Source organism: Neltuma alba, unplaced genomic scaffold (genome assembly GCF_004799145.2).
Source record: "Neltuma alba isolate B1F8T4 unplaced genomic scaffold, ASM479914v2 tig00012988_pilon, whole genome shotgun sequence".
NCBI classification, from domain to species: Eukaryota; Viridiplantae; Streptophyta; class Magnoliopsida; order Fabales; family Fabaceae; genus Neltuma; species Neltuma alba.
In genome coordinates this window covers 51935-73392 of record NW_021637341.1, presented here as the reverse complement: position 1 = coordinate 73392, position 21458 = coordinate 51935, and the positions used below count along the sequence as shown (strand labels likewise).

Sequence of the window (21458 nt, the reverse complement as noted above, 5' to 3'; positions counted from 1 at the left end):
TTATCAGCACAAAGCACTCTTATAATTGAAAGGTGTTGTAGTAAGGCTCATTAACTACAAGGTAAATTTCTACATTACTTTCATAATAATTTGTTTCATTACTATTTCATTCTCTTAATATTAATTTTTATTTAAATTTTATATGATAGTATGATCATGTCAAATCTCATGAAACTTGAATTTATGACTCTTGACGTTACTAGAAAGAATTATTTATCCTCGGTATTAGATGCGAAAATCTATCTAAATGCCAATCGTCTATAAGATACAATCAAGAAAGGCAACCAAGCATCCAACCAAAATAAAGCCAAAGCCATGATTTTTTTTACATCACCATTTGCATGAGAGACTCCAAATTGAATATTTGACGATAGAAGACCCACTTGTTCTTTGGAACAATTTAAAAGAAAGGTATGACCACTAGAGAACTATAATTCTTCCCAAAGCTCATTATGATTGGTTACATTTACATTTACAAGACTTTAAATCTGTGATCAAATATAATTCTACAATGTTTTGAATCAGTTCTTAATTGAAATTATGTGGAGAAAAGATTACTGATGAAGATATGTTAGGAAAAAAATCCTCCACATGTCATGCATCTAATGTGCTCCAACAGCAGCAATACTATGAGAAAGGTTTCAAAAAATATTCTGAATTAATTTCTTATTGCTTGTGCTTAGCAAAATAATGAGCTTTTAATGAGGAATCATGAATCCCATCCTATTGGCTCCACTCCATTCCCAGAAGCAAATGCAGTAGCAAGTAAATCAACCTGTGGCCATGGTCGTGGATGTGGACGTGGCCATGAGCATGGTCATGGTTGTGGCATAGAGGTGGTTGTTCTCACCAAAAGTGGGCAAATAGTAATGAGAATTACCAAAAGAATTTAGTAGAAACAATAATTTTGTTGAAAATCTTTGTTATCGTTATGGTGGCAAGGGTTATTGATCTCGTACCTATTATATGCTAAAACATTTGGTTGATCTCTATCAAGAATCACTGAAAAATAAGAATAAAAATAAAAATAAAGGCAAAGAGCTAAAGGTGGAAACAATTTTGTTGGAGAAGAAGGCGATTCTGATTATGACAACACGGATGTTACTTATTTGGATGTTGCTAATTTCTTTTGCGATCCTAATGAAAGAATTGATCAAATAATTGGTGATCGAAGTGTCCAAAAATGAGTCATCTTGATATAATTGAACTTTTATAATTAAGTATATTTTCATGTTTTGCTTATAAATGTGCTCTTTTCATCTACTACAATAAATTTTGTACTTGTAAGGTCATTATCCTCCAAATAAATATAAGTATAAGTTTTTATTAATCATAAACTAATGGTTTTTTTATTAATCATGTTTTTTTAAAGATCTTTTTCCTTTTTTTTCCATGAATAATGACCATTATTGACATCAATAATAAAGATTTGTGTCTTGTTGATAGTGTAACAACTCACACAATACTGAGAAATGAGAAATATTTCTCTTTTCTAGTAATGTGAGAAGCCAATGTTTAGGCTATATCAGGAACGATAAACCTCATTGAAGGCTCTGGAAGAGCCCATGTATTGCTATATGAAGGAATAAAATTACATATTGATAAGGCATTTTATTCTACTAAGTCTAACATAAATTTATTGAGCTTCAAGGATATTCGCAGAAATGGATATCATGTTAAAACAACAAATTAATTAAGAAAATCAAGAATATCTTTTTATCACAAATTTAATTTTCGGTAAGAAATGCACTCGAGAAAGATTACCTGCTTTTTTTTCAGACTTGTACTACACATTTATTAGTATAATTGAAACACATGCTGTTGTAAACCAGAAGTTTACAAGTGACAATAAATTTAATGTTTGGCATGAATGGTTAGGTCATCCTGAGACTATTATGATGTGAACAATAATTGAGAATTCATGTGGACATTTACTGAAAAGTCAACAGATTCCATAATAACATGTTTTCTCATGTGTTACATATTCTAAAGGAAAGTTAATCATTCGACCATCACTGGAAAAAATAGAAAGTGAGTCTCTCATATTTCTAGAACGCATACAAAGAGATATTTGTGGGCTGATACACCTACCATGTGGGCTGTTTAGCTATTTCGTAGTTTTAACTGATGCATCAACAAGATGGTTACATGTTTGCTTATTATCCTCTTATAACCTAACATTTGTAAGGTTGCTTGCTCAACTAATTAGATTAAGAGCACATATTCCTGACTATCCAATTAAGAAAATCCATTTAGATAATGCTGGTGAATTTACTTCATAAGCTTTCAATAAGTATTGTATGTCTCTTGGGATTGATGTTGAACATCTTGTAGTAGATGTTCATATACAAAATGGACTTGCAGAATCATTAATTAAACGACTACAATTAATTGTAAGACCATTACTTATGAGATTAAATCTCCCAATTTTTGCTTGGGGACATGCAATTTTGCATGCAGCAATATTAATTTGTATCGTGCAACAAGTTATCTTAAGTCCTTCTCTTTAAAATTGGTTTTTGGTCAGGAACCTAATATCTCCCATCTAAGAATTTTTGGATGTGCAGTATATGTTTCTATTGCTCCACCATAATGTACTACTATGCGTCCTCAAAGAAGGATGAGAATATATGTTGGATATGAATTTCCTTCTATAATAAAATATATAGAACCATCAACGGGAGATTTATTTACAGCTTGATTTGCCAATTGTCATTTTGATGAATCAAAATTTCTAATATTAGGGGAAGAAAATAAGTAGTTGAAAAAAGAGATTAGTTGGAAGGAACTTTCATTATCTCAACTTGATTCTCGTACAAAAAAATGTGAACTAAAAGTTCAAAAGATAATTCATTTACAAAGGTTAACTAATCAGTTGCCAAACGCATTTACTAACCCAAAGAAAGTGACCAAATCACATATTCCAGCTACTAATACTCCTATCAGAATTGATGTCCTGTTTGGACAACCTGCTATTGTAAATGAATCTAAAGCACGTATGAAGCATGGCAAGCCTATTAGTTCTAAAGATAAAAATTCCTGGAAAGAGAAAAGGAGCTAAAAATGTAGATAGCCAAGTGGAGGATAATAAAAAAAATAGTAATTCAAGAAGAGTCATTAGATAATGCTAATGTCTCAATTTCCAAAAAAAGAAACTCAGGTACATGAAATGTGTGAAAATGATGAGATCTCAATAAATTATGTTATGAATGGAATATGATAGGATCGAAATGAAATCAACGTTGATGATATTTGTGCATATAACATAGTGCTTGATGTGATGAATAATAATAAAGATTATGAACCAAAGTCTATTAGTAAATGGAAACAAAGAAAAGATTGGCAAAAATAAAAAGACGCAATTGAGGCAGAATTGAATTCACCGGAAAAGCAAAAAGTTTTTGGACCTATAGTCTATATGCTTAAAGATGTAAAACCAATTGAATACAAATAAGTTTTTGTGTGAAAACAAAATGAAAATGGTGAAATTACACGACCTACAGCAGGGCTTGTGGCCCCAAGATTTACTCAAAAACCTGGCATTGATTTTGAAGAAACATGCTTACCAGTGGTGGATACAACTACTTTTTGATATTTAATTAGTATGGAAGTAAAAAAAAAAAAAGGACTCAATTTGTGGTTGATGGATATTATTACAGCCTATTTGTATCATTCACTTGACAATGACATTTATATGAAACTCCCTAAAAGATTCAAGTTGCTCGAAACATACGCTTTAAGTTCTTGACAACAATACTTAATTAAATTAAATAAATCTCTGCATGGATTGAAACAATCAGGGTGTATGTAGTATAATCATTTAAGCAAATATCTGTTGGATGAGGTATACAAGAATGATCCAATTTGGTCATGTATTTTTATGAAAAGATCTGAAAATAAGTTTGCTATAATTGCTGTTTATGTTAATTGTAATATCCTAAATTTTATTTTAGGTTTTATGCAAAAAATAATAATAATAGAAAAAAATTAATTAATAAATAAAATAAATAATATTATATTATTATAAAATAATAATATTTTATCATTTAAAAAAAAAGAAACTTTCTACTGAAAGTTCAGTAGAAGTCGGGAGGAAGGATTTATTAGGGGGGCCTCCCCCTAATAAATGTGAGGGGTATGAAAACATACTCCCACATTTTCAATTTTCCCTTCCTCAAGCATCTGAGAGAGAGAGCAGAGCGGCGGCCATTATGAAAGAGAGGGCAAACTTTGAAGATAATTTAGGTACGCAAAATTACTTCTTTTCATCAAACTTTCTTTATAAATATTTCCTATATATTTTAATATTTTTAATGACAGTATTATTATAGTAATTAGAGAAAATTTTGAGATTTAGGTATAGGATAAGTGTTGAATTTTGATGGTGTTAACTACAGTATTGTAGATCTATTATAGTAGATCATTTCTATCAGTTTAGATTTACCCATTTGTTGGTTTTTAGTATTTAAATTAATTTATTTAGTTGAAAAATCTGTTATTTATGAGATATATTATATTTGTACTGATTAAAATTATGTTAAATAATTTATTTGAGCTACTTGACATATTATTGAGTTTTTAATTAGTTGATTTTATTTATTGGGTAACTGAAGGTTTTAAAATAATTATTTTAGCTAAAATTCTATTACTTGTGAAGGAAAAAAAATCTAATAGTTATACCATTAAAATATTGATTAGATTATTTATTTATAAATATTTGAGATACTATTAAATTTTTGATAGTTTGGTTTTGATATTTAAACTTGAAATGGGATTTTTAGAATTTAAAATATAATAATTTCATATATAGAAATTTTGAAAAATTCTTTTTATTAAAGTACATAATCCGGAGAATGTAAATAAATATTTTGGCTTGTTAAAAAAAAATTATATGTTAGTTCTAAAATACTTAATTTTGGTCATAAGAATTGTGAGAACTTGGAATAAAAATTAAATTAAATTAGAAATTTAACTAAAACATATAAGCTTAATTAATTAGCTTATATTAATATGTGATTATATTAATTGTATAGATTAATTATTGGATTATTGGTTTGAGCACGGGATTGACTTTGTGGTGATTCTTTATAGCCTTGGTGAAAGGTAACTACTTTCCACTTGTTATGTATGCTTGTACTCTTCGGGTCCTAAATATAAGACCCTTATTATATAAGGGTCTTATATTTAGGGCCGGAGGAGTATGATGTTTGTGAGTGATTTTGAATTACATGAGATTCTTGAAATGCCACCGGGCTATGATTTGAGCAATGAAATGTATTATTGTTGAAATTGTCTTGAGATACTTCATGTTATTGAAAAATAGTAATGAAATTATGAATTTATAAAGTTGTCATGTAGGACATGAATTTATTGAGAAATGGTCTTGAGGATTGACGTTGAATTTTGAAATTTAAAAATCTTGATTTTAGTAAATGTGAAAGTTATTATGTTATTAGTAAATGATTATTTTATAAATCTCATGAGTACAAAAACGAGAGGGGATGGTGAACGTTGATTGGTGAGAGACATACTATAGGAGAATAAGAGGGTGAATTTTATACATATTATAGAGGTAATAAGACAGTAGGACGCTAGATGTACACCGGTTGATCTTTGGTCCTTTCATGTGTTGTAGGGCATATAATACCCTGCTAGTGGACTAGAGAGCGAACCCATGGTCCGGTCTTGTGCTCTGTGAATATTGGCCTGTTCACATCACTTAATTAGTGAACTTATTATGTTGAGCTACCAGTCACATGGGTCAGTACTACCCCACGGGTTCAATCAGAGGATATAAGGTGTAAGGAAATAAGATAGAATTGAGAGTGAGATATTGTATTTTGATATATATATATATATATATATAAAACCATACGACAATTGTGAATATTATAATTTTTGTAACTGTTCCACTTGACACCTCCTAAGCACTTACTTGTATACCTGATGAGTAGGATTGTTAGTTACTAAAACTTTTGTCTCATCCTGTGGTTTAACATTTTCAGGTAATAGCTTTAGTGCTGGTCTGATAGGAAAGGTGGCTGAAGCTTAGCTATCAATTTTATCTTGTATAACCTCCTTGTTGTCATGTGATAAATATTTGTATATTTCCACATATAGCTCTTTATGCATACTCTGACTTATTTAAGACTGATGGTCTTAGTTACTCTTGTTGCTAAGTTGCTTGTGTTTGTGAGTTGTGGATTCACAATGACCTTCGAAAATAGTTTATTACTATTGGTTTAGAAGAATTTTATTCAGAAAATATCATGCTTTGGACTTAGAGTTAAATGTGATGTTCAGGACTTTGTAAAACCCAAGACCCAATTATTGTGAAATACTATTAAATGTGGTTGACATTTCTGATGAATCAAATTTTTTTTAATAACTATGGTAGTTTTTTTAAAGATTATACTATGATTTTTTTTTTAACGATAGTTAGTGTTATTAAATTTTGAGTTTAAAAGGATTAATAACAAGTTGAAGATAACCATTGTTACATTGATGATATAAATATTATCAGAACTCTTGAATAGCTTATAAAAGCTATGGATTGTTTAAAGAAAATATTTGAAATAAAGGACTTTAGAAGAACAAAATTTTGTCTTGGATTGCAAATTAAATATTTAAGAAATGAGATTTTTTTTTATCAAGAAAAAAGGTCTGAAAGCATTCATATCCATTACGTACTCTGATAGTCGTAAGATCTTTGAAGAAAGACAAAAATCCTTTTAGACCTCGAGAAAATACTGAAGAACTACTTGATCCAGAAGTACCATACCTCAGTGCAATTGGTGCACTCATGCATCTTGCTGGTCACACACAACCTGATATATCATTTGTTGTTAACCTACTAACAAGATATAGTTTGTCACCAACGTGAAGATATTGGAATGGAGCTGAGCGTATTTTTTGTTACCTCAGGGGTACTATGGACATGGGATTATTTTACTCGAACGTGCCCAAAACTGACCTCATTAGTTATACAGATGCTGAATTCTTGTTTGATTCACATGTCAGTAGATCACAAACATGCTCTTTGTTCACATATGGTGGTACATATATTTCATGGCAATCTATGAAACAATCATATCAGCCACATCATCTAATCATGCAGAAATTCTAGCAATACATGAAGCAAGTTGAGAATATGTATAGTTAAAATCGATAATACATCACATATAAACCACTTGTGGCTTATCTTTCGGTAAAATGGTTCTGGCAATTTTGTATGAAAATAATACTATGGGTCCGTTTGGATCAGCGATTGAAAAAGTAGCTTATGGAAAAGTGAAGTTGGTAAAAACTAAATTGGATAAGTTGAATTGTGTTTGGATTGGAGTTCAGAAAAGCTAATTTGCAAAAGTAAAATTGATAAAAGGTTGTTTGGATTATGATTGAGTAGAAGTAAGTTTGGTTGCAAAATTACCAAAAAAGGTATGAGTTTTAATAAACAATGAAATATGATTAAAAAAATGATTTTACATAATACGATGAAATTAAAATAATTTAATATGAAGAAGTCAAATTTATAGAGTGAATTAAATTTTAAAATTTTAGAGAAATCATAAAAAATATTTTAAATATAAAGTGAAACATGATTGATTATTTTTTGAACTAATTTTAGCTAATTAATTATTCTTACGTAGAGAGACTAAGAGATTAGTGACGGGAAATTTTTCTTTACTTTTCTGAATTTTTGAATGTCCGTTCTTCAAGTTTCATCTAAAAATAAAAATTAGACTATTAGAGGCACCCAACTAATTTAATTATAACGTGAAACATAATAAAAAATTGAATTGACATAATATAATGAATTTAAATTAATTTAATATGAAGAAGTGAAATTTAATGAGTAAATTAAATTTGAAAATATTAGAGAAATAAAAAAAATTAATACTCAATATATTTATTATTTTATTTTCTGAAACATATTTTATTGATTTTTTGAACGTCCGTTCTTCAAGTTTCATCCAAAAATAAAAGTTAGAGGCACCCAGCTAAGCATATGAATTGAAGCACCAGGAAGATCTTTTTGCTCATTAACGAAGGTGGCATTATTCTTTTCCAATAACATCTCACCACGTGTCCTAGTATAATTGGCAAAATGACGTCGACGGAGCCAGCGCCCAACTCCTGCCATTAAGCTTCTGCCCACAGTTTCATAAGCTATTCTTCTTGGCTTTTTTTACAACGCACGATCTGGCAGCTTATTTTTGAGAAGCTCAATTGCAAAAATGTTCTGCCAAACGGACCTCTTTCTCCCACAGAGCTTATTTTCAATTTTAAGCCATGTTTGGGCCGCTGGCCCAAACAGGCACTACATGCATTGCAAAACTAAAAGAAAGACACATCAAAAGAGATAGAATAAAACATATTTCATAAAAAAATTTCTTCACCCAAATTCATATTTGACAAATCCGTTCTAATGAAAATCTAGCAAATTTATTGACCAAGTCACTTCCTTGTAAAATAATTGAAAAGCTCGTTCATGATATTGAATATTACAAATTCAGAAAATATCAACTAATGTTACCAAGAGGGGGAGTTAATACATCTTGTACTCTTTTTTCCTTGACTATAGTTTTTATTTCACCGGGTTTTTCCCAACAAAGTTTTTAATGAGGCAGTATTGGATAGTATATCAATGAATGTATACTCTCTTTTTTCCTCTAGATTTTTATCCCACAGGGTTTTTTTTTTGTTGAAGTTTTTTTAATGAGGCATATATTTGTATAATGAACATCCAAGAGGGAGTGCTGTGAATATTATATGGATGTCCATTTACGTCTTCCTCTTCAACTTCACCGAGTAACTTCCACCACCTTCACTATCCATTACTTCTCTACTATTTATTACTCTTCCACTATCCATTTAATCTTGTAACTTACCACCACTCAAATTCATAAGATTGATTATCCACCATTTATCATTTAAGGATAAGTGTAACCTATGTGTAAGACTATGCTTATAAATAGAGGAAAGCATGATGCTGCCAGCAAGTAGAAAAGGAAACACATCATAAAATGTCTTACTTTTTAATGAATTTTTTTGTTGGCAAAAAAATAAAATTGAAATGCTACTATAGACGCATATGATGCTAGATCTAGAAATTTCATATTTATAGGGGCATGCATTTATTTGATAAACAAATATGACTAATACAAATTTTATTTTTGGCCTACCCAAAACTTTATTAAATTATTGCTAAGGAAAAATTGCAAATAAAGACCTTTTATATATAAAATGGTAATCAGGAACCCTGAATTTGAAAAATTGTTGTAGAGGACTCGGTCCCAATTTGCAATTATGAAATGTGTGTTAAATGGCTGAAATGCCCCTCTCTCATTTAAAAAAAAAAAAAACCTATCCGTGCTCCCCCTCAAAATGCATAATAACTTCCCTCTATTCCGTATCCCCTGGCCATTCTCTGCAGTCTGTCCATTTCACGTAGGAGTTTGCTTCCATTTTGCGATGAGAGGAGTATTGTGTGAGAGAAGAGTGTATTTGCTGTGGGAGAGGAGAACAGAGTGGTGCTGGAGTAGTGATCTATCAGCATTGTCGAAGGCAAAGGAGGAGTTAGAGGCATCGTGACAGTCGGGTGTGGCTATCAGAGTTAACGGTGGCATCGGCGACAAAATCTGGTGGTAAGTTTCAAGTTTTGGTTTATTTGCATTGGTTGCTACATGTGTGATACATTAAGGAGAGGGAATGTGTTTAGGGCAGGAAAGTATATATATGTTTTTTCTGTCGAATAAGTTGTGACTGATTGACGAAAAATGGTTATCTTTGGAAGAAGATGGGTGAATGGGTTTGGGTGGGAAGGGAATGAGAAGATCAGTTAGGAGGATGACAATATTAGTTTGGGAAATGATGACACTAGAATGGGTAAAGTGCAAATTGAATTGGTTAACTGTTAATTGATTTGAAGATATGTTAAAGTGTTAGCCTGGTTTAAAATAACAAAATGGAAGTAGGGGGATTAACAAGTTGATAATGTAAAATAACAATGTGTAATTGACAAGTTGGTAATAGGAAATAATAAGTTTAATATAATGAATTACGAGTTATTAAGCAGTTGGGAATAAGAAGGTTGCCGTGGGTTCCTAACAAGTTAACAATAGGAAATGACAAGTTTAAAAATGACAATAACAAGTTGGGAATAAGAAAGGCGAGTATGACAATTGGATAACTTTATATTTTGAAATAACTAGTTGATAATTGTAAATGACAAGTTAATAATGAGAAATAACAAGCATGAGAAGTAGTTGAGAATAACAAGTTTACTTTGAAAAATTGACAACTTGCTTATATGAAATTACAAGTTCATGTTTTGAAATAAAAAGTCAATGGTGGTGATGTAAGAAGGCTATTAGTTACAGAATAGGTTATTAACAGAGGTGATAGTTAGTTAGTAAATGTGGTTGTGAATGATTGTATGTTGAATGTTTTGCAGGAGAAGGAAGATGGCATAAGAAGGAGCCTCTGGATCGAAAAAGGCACACAACGGTTGGTTGTTATTCAGAAGTGAGTTTATGGCCACAATAACTAACCATGACATGACAGCCAAACAAAAAAGAGATGCTGCGTCAAATGCATGGAAAGCTCTGGCTGCTGAAGAGAAGATGAGATACACCGAGGGGGCGAAGAAAAGAAGGCCACAAAAGGGAGAAGAGGAGAAAAAGAAACATGTCCCATCATTTCTAACCCGAGTGTCCCTGAAAATTACTACACTTTGTGAATAATAATGAAGACTTAAGGGAGAGGGTTGAAAGGATGGGCTTCAGGAGGCTGTTGAAGGTTGAATTAAAAAGACTACCCCGTGATCTCATTGTGACCATACTGAGATCATATGACCTGCCAGCGCATCAATTTACAATCAATGGCAAGTCAGAGGAAATAGGTGCAAAAGAGGTTGAGCAGCTGCTAGGAATCCGTCACGGTGGGGAGGAGGTGAAAACTAAAGTTGATGAGAGTGATGCTACGTATCAGGAGTTGAGAAATGAATATCAAAAAGTGTCATTCAGCAAAATACTAAAAGACATTGTTTCAAGGGAGAAGGATCACATATTTGAGTTTTTATTTGTGTTGTACATCTTGGGTACTTTTCTATGTCTGAAATCAAGCTCAGAAGTGAGTTCGCATATGGTTATTACAACTTTAGTAACTAAAATAATAAGTCTACATCTACAAACTATTAATTGCTAAAATAACAAGTTCGCATGTGGTAATTATAACTTGAGTTACTCACATAACAAGTCTCCATATAGATACTATTGGTTAGTAAAATAACGTCTGCAGATCTAGATAACAAGTCCGTATATGATAATTATAACTTCAGTACGCTGAATTACAAGTCTACATATGGAAACCACTACTTATATCTAATAACAAGTCTGTATTTCTAAAAGACAAGTTTACAAATGGAAATGACATGTCCACTATGTTGAATAACATGCTTGTATTTACTAGTTACAATTTAGGACTGCAACACCATTAGCTTGGTTGCAACATTTCTATACAAATTAGCAACAATATATTAGCAAATAACAAGATTTAATTGGAAAATATAACCACTTAAATGTCTAGATCATTCCTTGCTCTAGGTTGCCTATCATTTCCTTTCCCTTGTACATACACATGACCACTGCTGTTATTATATCTAAACAAGTTGCAGATATCACCATCATCACAAAGATCAATCAATGTACTCTCATCAAATTTAACTTTATACTTAATCTCATACCCACTACCATCATTGTCTATCCACTGTGAAATTATTCCACACAGCTCGTCTACTGTTATCCATTCTTTTATACTGGTTATCCTTACACTCCTTCCAATATATTTAACTACCCCTTCACCATTTGCTTCAAAATATCCACCAACGTGCACGTAACAAAACAACTCCTTCCCACAGCTTTTTCTATTATTGAAATCCATTTTTCATACTAATCTGCAGCAAAATTTACGTTTAGTCAGTATGTCAGCTTCACTAATAAATATTTACACATTTATTCCATCAACTCAATCATTTACATACCAAATTTAAAACCCAGGACCTCCTGTCTTCCTAACATCACTTTAGGGTTTCACAACTTCACTTTAGAAATCACGGCATCGTCATTCCCTCCTTCCGCGGCAACACCTCAACCTCAACCTTCACAGTCAAACTAATGGTTATTATCTCACCCACACTCTGCCAAACCACTACACTCCTACCCCTTCCCCATCGCAACCAACACCATGCACTACAAATGAGAGATGACCATTCACACTACAAAAACAAAAATATCCCACCTCTAACTAACTACAACCTCCTACATTGTGATATGTTTCATCTTCAACTACACCTCCCATTCCCTCCCTTCCTCCAGCCTACTCACCCACACAGCAAAGATGAAGATGAATAATATCACAATGTGCAACTCTTACAGGAAACAATAGAAGAAGAGTTTAGTTAGTAAGTTACTCGTATCATTGCCAATGTTGGAAGATCTTCCATCCCAATATCACATAAACACATTCAGGTCTTCCTTCTCCAGCAGCTCTCCCGCCACGCATTAAAATCCTTGTCTCTGCCTTCATTAAGAGTCACGATGAGTGAGGGGCATTTCAGCCATTTAATACACATTTCATAATTGCAAATTGGGACTGGGTCCTTTGCAATAATTTTTCAAATTCAGGTCCCTGATTGTCATTTTATATATGGGGGTTTTTATTTGCAATTTTTCCTATTGCTAATCATACAACTATAAACTTTGATTAGTGATATACAATTATTAATTTCTTCTCATACTCATACACAACACTCCATCTAAGATTTGATTAAAAGTTTAAAAATTAAATAACTTTGATTAAAGGGGTGTTTAGATAGAAACCAAACCATAGTTTAAAAAGTGCTTTTACGGTTTACGAAGTAAATATGTGGAGGAATTTGTCTCGTTTTGCGAAAAAATGCTTCTGAAACCATGGTTTGGAGGTTGCCAAACCCCCTAAGAGTTCAAACGAAATCGTGTGTCTTCATACACACACTCTCCTATTCTTACATTTGTTTCAATTCTCATAAGTCATGTAGGGAAAAAAAATAAATTAAGAGAGAGGGTTGTAGTAGAATAATTATTAATCTAAATTTAGTAAAAAAAAAATTGTCCCTTTGTCTATAGTTACTTAATCCCTAGCCTAAGCTACCTAAACTTTGATGCCAATCGGGTAGTTTGGGTGGTTTGAGGTTTTTTTTTTTTTTTTTTAAAAATATTTTTAAATAAAAGATAATTTGAAAAAATCCAAAAAAAAAGTATAAGTACTTGTAAAATGTTCGCAAGAGACAGCATGTGGCAAGGCAGTGAAATATTGTCGCATCCTAAAACCCTACCGCGCTCCTAAAAACCTTCGCACTCAGATGCGTTGCCTTCTTCCTCCCAACTTCTTTCCAAACCAAACGCTTCATTCAAGGAAGCAGTCATGAGGCTGTGCCATCGCAGCCTCTGTTTATAATCGCTGACGAATATTGGAAGCAATTCTTATCCTGCTTGGTTACTTCATCATAATCTGCATTTCCACTATGATGGCCTTATCCAGAGGCCTCATTTCTCGTCTGCGAATTTTCACGATCAATTCGACTACGACGTCGATGGGGACTGGGACGCCGACATCATTGACTCACCAGTTTTTGAGGGGCTTCTGTTCGGAATTATTGGTTGATTCCGGTTCGACAGAGGCTCGGATTATTGAAGCAAAGCCAAGGGTGATGACCCCGGGTTCTAAACGAACTGGGGTTATCGCTGTCAAGTGTGGAATGACTGCGCTTTGGAATAAATGGGGTGCGAGAGTTCCCATCACCATACTCTGGGTCGATGACAATGTTGTTACTCAGGTCAAGACCCCGGAGAAGGAAGATATTTTTGCCCTCCAGGTGCGTTCTTGTTATCAATTACAACTTGTAATCTATATATCGCTTTTGTTGGGATCGTTTTATTTGCATCTGGGGGTGATGGGGGAAGCCCCTTCCGCCATCAGGCCAAATGCTATGTTGCAATTGATGCAAAGCAAGAACTCTTTTCCACCCCACTCTTCTATCTGAAAATATGCAATCCGGCGATTTTAGTTGTTAAAATAAGTATTCTGTATAAGCTTTGGGGCTGAATTGATCCTTCCTTTTGGAGATGTTCTTTTCCCTATGTCTCTCCCGCGTATAAAGTTACTGTTGATTGTTGTTTCACTTTCATTACTGGGTTACTCGGTGCCTTCCGTTAGTTTTAAAACTCATATTTATCAGTCCAGAGTGTTGTCTTTTGATACGATGCCAATTGCTGTTAGTTTACTAAGTAGATTAATGCAATTGTGCTCAAACTGATGTCAGACTCTTTAATTTAACCCATTCTATAGTTAAGTGGTTTAAAAAAGATCCTACCTTTACAAGCCGCTGTACCAAAAAATGGATATTTATGCTCTGGCTCAATCAAATGTCACTTTCATAATTTTTTTAGTTTCATTTCTATGCTTCATTACAAATTTCCTTGCCTTCAGAAACACTTATTTAGCATGCTTAGTTGTGTGTATATCTAATTATAGACCTATTTAATGCTGTGTTTCTAGTTAGATTGGTTGTGGACAGAAGAAAGAAAAACATTTGACTAAGCCGGAAGTTGGTCATTTTAGAGCTCAAGGAGTTCCAATGAAAAGGAAACTTAGGGAGTTTCCAGTGACAGAGGATGCACTTCTTCCTGTGGGTACACCAATTGGTGTCCGCCATTTTGTTCCTGGTCAATTTGTTGATGTGACAGGAATCACGAGAGGAAAAGGTTTTCAGGTGGGTTTTCAATTTTCATCATGTGAGACTGCTCGTAGTATATATATTTTTTTTAAAAAATTGTTTGTGTTCTGCATGCATTTATGCGTATCTGTGAGTATGTGTCTTATTTCTTCTGGTGTTAGAGAGATGCATGGTTTCCACTGTAGGTTTGCTGTGGTGGTAGGTATATTAATTACTAATAATTTTGTTAGTGGAATGAAATTGAATGATCTTATTTTACTGAAAGAAATAAAATAAGGCTTTGAAGGCTAAACTGTACCATGACTGTATTGTTCCCTGTCATAGTTATGGGTTTAATGAGTTAACAAATGTGGTAGTTGAGGGGTGTTAAATGTAACCAATAATTTATTATCTGCTTAAGGTGTTGATGTTAGAATCATGTGTTGGTAAACTCAAGTACTATACAGATAAAGATGGATGTACAACTTTAGATAACATTATTTTTGTGTTCAACTGTTTTCATTTCAATGATTTCTGGAGTTTTGGGAAGATTTTTTATGGTTTGCAGACGGATATGTTCTATTTGGCTTTTTACAAGCAGTGCATTTATAGAGTTTGTGCCATTGCATGCTTTCTAGGAGGCCATATTTTCTTCTTCTCATTTCTCAAAACTGTATGTCTTGTTCTTATAATTTGGTCTAAATGCACTTGCTTATTTGTGAGCTGTACTTGGGTATGCTTGTGATATTTTTCTTCAGTTTCATGTTCAGTACTTCTATGTGTGTGAAGCAGTCTTGACATCACAAAATGATGTAACCTAATTTATGGTATGAAATTTTCAGTTGTTTGAATAACAAATTTTCGTTATATCCTCTTTTTCAGGGTGTCATGAAAAGGCATGGTTTTGCAGGCATGCCAGCATCCCATGGTGCATCATTATCGCATCGAAGTGGTGGTTCCACAGGTCAAAGAGATGCTCCTGGAAAGGTGAGTGGGACTCCTGAATGTTGTGTCTTTCTTGATACACCATTTGCTATATTTTGCATGTAGTAACTAGAGCAAGGCATCACTCATTTTGGATCTTCAAATTATTTTGTTTTCTAGATTTCTCTTTTTGATACAGTAGTTGTTTTCTGCTTATTTCTCAGGTATTTAAAGGTAAAAAGATGGCTGGACGAATGGGTGGGAAGCAGAGAACAGTGAAAAATGTATGGGTCTACAAAATAGAACCTGCGAGGAATTTGATATGGGTTCAAGGCCAGGTATTTTTATTTTTTAATTTTCTATGCATTTTTCCGTAAGATGTCAATATTAGCATTGCAACTGTAATCGAAAGGAAAGGACTATTTTTTTATAACAGTTGTCCTTGATTATTATTTTATTAGGGGAAAAAAGCTCAACCTTATTGTCTTTAGAGTAATGCAATTGAGAAGTTTATGGAGAAATTAGAAATAATGTTGGATGATGCTATGATCCTTATTTCGTCCTAAGAGTTAGTTGCTGATGTAGTAGAACACAATGAATGCTAATCCATATGGCTGATCTCCAATAGCAGGTTAAGGCTTGTTATTTGTTGTTATTGCAGTGTTATGATCCATGAACTTTAAAATAAGTTCTAGATCACGTGTGACATTTGGTTTAATATTTCAATTAACTGCTTATTTTATTAGTGTTTTGAGAGCTTCTGTGTAGTATAGCTGCTGCTGGTAGCTCAATTATAAATTGTTTTCCGCTCATGCTTATTGCCTAAAAGTTTGCTTTTGTAAAACAAGTCAAAAGCAGCTAATGTTGGCCCACTAAGTTTTCTTTTTTGGTAAAATCTTCCGAGTGCCAAGAAGAACTAGTTAGTCTTTCTGTGGTGAGATCAGTGGAAACTTTGAAGCTATGCTTCTTTCTGATCTCAGATTTTTATGTGTTCTTAACAGATACCAGGAGCTGAAGGGAACTTTGTTTTCATTAAAGACGCTGTCTATAAAAAGCCCGATGAATCACTTCTTCCCTTCCCCACTTACTTTGCTCCTGAAGATGAAAATGTAGCAAGCTTGGAGCCTTTGGTTGCTAATCTTGGGGATGTGGATCCATTTATGATAACAGACTAAAGCGCAAGAAGATTTTCCATATAGTAGCTGTTCGTTGATTTTTGATTTATTTGTTTTGTGATTGTGAGATTTTGCTGGGATTATTTGAGGATAATTTTGACCCTTTTTTTCTTACGGTTATATCATTGATGGTCAAGAACATGAAGTAGCCTTTACCTCCTTGATAATCTTAAAGTTAACCCTCTTGAACATTCATTTTAAAGAATCCTTCTTGAAATAAGTGGGAACTTTGCTGAATCCTTGGACATCAGCTCATTGTTGGAACTTTTGTTCATTCGGTGGTTGTTGAAACCATGGATTTGGATTTGCAATGGCTTATGGGAGTCCCTTTTGTTGGGACAAAGTTCTCATAAGTCGCCTAAAATCAGCAATGACAAGATTCTGGCCTTCTGGGTTTGCATATTCATGAGGTTTTCTTACTCTCTTTACTTCGGAAGAGAATTCAAGTGGGATTTAATAATGATACTTTTGTTTTCAATATAGTATAGGAATAATTGATTAAATAAGTCAATAATTGATTATTGAAATAGTAAAGGTTTTAGTTTATGGTGTTGGAAATTGTGCCATAGGGGCCAATTATTATGTTTTGAACATTGTTCATTTATGAATTTATTAATTACGTTATCATATTATTTGCATGTTTACTGTGATGACTATCCTTGGATAACTCATGGTTTATCCTAAATGTCCCTGGTCGATCATCTGTGTGGGAGCAAAGATGAAATAAGACCAGTATGACTTTAAAGATATATAGAGATATAAATTAAAGTCATAGGCACATGTAAGAGTACAAGGTGTTGGACCGACCCGTTATGAGAGAGCTGCATGGGTTAAGTCATAAGCTTCTCTCATATACAAATCATGTCACTGTGTCCTTTGACCTGAGATCATCATGGATTCCTACATGAGAAACGCTTAGCTTTGACCTAGTCAAAAGTCACTTTTAACCGAGTGATCATAAAGACTATGTTCAGGCTTAGTGGTTTTTCATGCGGAGGAATGTGAATGGTCAAGATGGAATTTGTCCCTCACATTTGTAGAGAGATATTACTGGGTCCCTCGATGAGTGAGTCTGAGAAATGTATGGCCATACTATAATGGAAAGGTAGTTCCATTTCTATACTCAGACTACTCAGGGATCGAGAAAGTAACGATCATGAATAGGAGGATGACGTTCTCCATGCCTCGTCCATGACCAAAATGTCGTGTGACAAAAGGGACGCGATATGGTTGTATGAAAGGTTACATCGTTCAACGATCCTCATATGATTTGGGTAGTCGTGATGTCTTGCTAGAAACCGCTTACGACTTGTGAGTCATTATAGTTAATAGCCCACTGCCAACTTCATATGGGCCTACAGGGTCGCACACAAAATGGCCCAACACGAGTTATGATGTCCAGATTCATTGAATCTAAGATATGTCCAGATTCAATGAATAACATAGGGTGGACGTGTATATATATATATAAATTCGTATATATATATTATATAAATATAAGAGATATTAATTGTTAGATTTAATTTATAAGGATAAATTAAATATATAAATTAATTCCGTCATCTCTTTATTAAATAAATAAGTGAATTAAATCTGTGAGACGGATTTAATTTAAACCATATTTATTTAATTGTTCTCTTATCTGATTAGGCAATATTTGATATTGTATTAATTTTGGAATTAATTTAGAGTTAATTTCGAAATTAAATATTATTCATTAAACCTATAGCATCCTATATATTTGATATGAGGAGCTAGGGTTTTAGGTGTGAGAGTACCAACAGATAAGAGACGGCCTAAGAGAGATAAGAGTGGACGGATTCTCTGAAAACCCTAGACGGACATAGATGCTAGCACGTCGTTCGAGGTTGAGGGCTACTCGTGTGGATACCGGTAGAAGAAGCCAACCAGAGTTGTCGACTTCGAACGATAAAGGAGGCGAGCAGAGGCATCCTGAACGGCGGAATCACCAAGCCACTCGGAAACCGAACACCGAAGGTAATACTTCTTACTACCTGACTTAAATGCGATCGGTAGATCCGGGCAAGGGATTGAAAGTTTTAAAATTTTGTGTTGTTTTCCGCTGCGCGTCGTCTTTCAATTCCCTTCATATGGCTTCCTAGTGGCATTGATCAAAATTGTGGTTGTATTTGTAATAATGAAATATATATTTATAATACAAAAATATATATGTATTAATATAGAGTGATATGGAAAAATAGGGTTTGTTTTATTGTTGTGACCAAGCAATTTGTTAGACATATTTTATATACTTTATGTAATAAATTTTTATGATTATCGCTGAAATTGAGATTTTTAATTTTTAATTCCTTTTATTTTTAAATTTATTTATTTATTATAAAAATTATTTTTATAAAAAAAATACTACTGTTAGTCCCTGATATAAAAGCTAGTTGATTCATTTGAGTAGATTAAAAAAACTAGTTAAATTAATTATTTGTAATAAATATGTATTGTTTTTTATAAAATATCTTTGTTTATTAAGTGTATTGGTTAGAACTATTATTATTACAAGGATTATTTTAAAAAAATAAATAAATATGAGAAAAAAATCAATTAAGATTTTATATCTAAAATCAAAATAAAATTTAAACGAAATTTATATTAAAAACCAGGATAATATTTGTTTATCAAGGCCTTTTTTTTAAATACATGTTTATTAAGATGTGTTTTGACTAGGTCCAAGCTTACTCCAATCTGATTTGGCCCAAGTAAATATCTCGGGTGTTGATTAGGTCAGGCATTGCGTAGGGACTCAGTTAGCCCGTAAACATATCTCTCTAATTACAACTTACAAGGGGAGAATGGAGATATTCAAGCTTAGCTACCCAACTTTTATTGGATTAGGTCTGGCAGAGGCAGAGGAGAGGAGGTAGTTCGTATAACATGATAAATCAAAGTTCTAATATCAATAACGTCTTTAATAGAATTACCTATACTTAATTTGGAAAAAAAAATTCATTGGGGTCGGCCGTAAACATCTCTATTGCCACATTACCAATGCGAGGTAGAGGCTAGAAAGTTAAATGGATTTGTATACAATATTTTTCAAAGAGTGAAGATGCGTCTAGCATGAGAGTCTAGCATTCTCATGTTATTTTTTAAATGCACCCAGTATCTTGATTTTTTTTTTTTTTACAGTGCATCCAGCACCATGATTTTATTTTTTGGTTTGTACAATATCTTGATGTCATTTTTTCAGTTACATGCAGCACTCTAATTTTTAGAGTGTTGAATGCATTAAAAATAAGATTAGGGTGCTAGACTTTCTTAAAAAAAAAAGGGGATCAATTTACTAAATGCACTAGGTCCAAGCCTACCCCAATCTGATTTGACCTAAACAAATATCTCGGGTGTTCATTAGCTCAAGTATTGGGTGGGGATTCGATTAGCTTGTAAACATATCTCTCTAATTACGACTTAAAAGGGAAGAATAGAGATATTCAAGCTTGGCTACCCAATTTTTTTTGGATTAGGTCTAGTAGAGGAGAGGAGGGTAGTTTCTATAACATGGTAAACTAAAGTTCGGAGAGTAAATTTAGTATTCAATAATGTCTTGAATAGAATTAGCTATACCTAGTTTGGGTGGGTGCGGGGGAACTTTTATTGGATTTGGCCATAAACATCTCTATTGCCATATTACCGATACAAGGCAAAGGCTAGAAAGTTAAATGGATTTGTATACAACATTTTTCAAAGAGTAAAGGTGCATCCAACATTCATCCAGCATCCTGATCTTATTTTTTGGTACGTTCAGTACCTTGATGTTACTTTTTAGTAACATGCAACACTTTAAAGTGCTGGATACACTAAAAATAAGATTAAAGTGTTGGACCTTTTTTAAAGAAAAGATCAGGATATTGGATGCACCATAAAAAAAAATTGGAATGCTAGATATATTCTTATTCTTTTTAAATTACTAAAATAACCCTTAAATTTAGTATCAAAATAACAATTACCTTTTTTTCGCCAAAAAAATAACTTTTTATTTCTGCCGAGTGCTGAACTAGTCAAATAGTGACAAGTGATAATGAAATATTGTGACAAGTGACAACAATAAAAATCATAGGAATTTTCTAACAATTAACCAAGCGCCCCCCCCCCTAATATTTTTATTCCTTTTCGGAGTTCTATCACATATCATGGTAACTATATTGTGATGAAAAAAAAGAGAAAATGATTAAAAAAAACCTGAAAATCATTTTCCAATTCAAATACATAGAAAATGATAGAGAGAAAAGTAAATCCAAATTGAAATTTTAAAATCTAAAAAAATGATAAAATTTTCCTTTTGTTTTTCAAAAAAAATTTTAAACCCTGCGGAGACCATGCCGACAGCTAGCCGCCCACGACATGGCTGCTACTGTAGAGTTTTTTTTTTTTTTGTGGCAGAAGATTTTTCTTTTTGGTCATGAAAAATTATTTAAGGAAAGTGGTGGGAAGGCCATTTGGTCTCTCTACATTATAATGTAAAATATATCTATATAAGTTAGCTCCTTTACTCTGGCTCCAACTCAGACAATAATTCATTTAGAAATAACAAGTTTTAATTATAAAATGATAAGTTTAAACTTGACATTAAC

The 21458-nt window shown here is 32.8% G+C and overlaps 1 protein-coding gene across 1 annotated transcript; it reads left to right on the top strand.

Annotated features, from left to right (window-relative positions):
- Window positions 1-13394: 13394 nt before the first annotated feature.
- On the top strand, window positions 13395-17091 carry LOC114733226 (50S ribosomal protein L3-2, mitochondrial-like). Its single transcript, XM_028920638.1, has 5 exons — window positions 13395-13915; window positions 14603-14812; window positions 15638-15742; window positions 15904-16017; window positions 16681-17091. The coding sequence occupies exons 1-5, from the start codon at window positions 13565-13567 to the stop codon at window positions 16852-16854; spliced, it is 954 nt and encodes a 317-aa protein (XP_028776471.1). The 5' UTR covers window positions 13395-13564; the 3' UTR covers window positions 16855-17091.
- Window positions 17092-21458: the final 4367 nt, after the last annotated feature.

What these genes read in the sequence shown, in the direction of transcription:
- LOC114733226 (XM_028920638.1), top strand. Translation starts at nt 13,565, where the DNA reads ATGATGGCCTTATCCAGAGGCCTCATTTCTCGTCTGCGAATTTTCACG. An exon ending in CGAGAGGAAAAGGTTTTCAG is followed by an intron (nt 14,813 to 15,637) that starts GTGGGTTTTCAA and finishes CCTCTTTTTCAG; the next exon opens with GGTGTCATGAAAAGGCATGG. An exon ending in TGATATGGGTTCAAGGCCAG is followed by an intron (nt 16,018 to 16,680) that starts GTATTTTTATTT and finishes TGTTCTTAACAG; the next exon opens with ATACCAGGAGCTGAAGGGAA.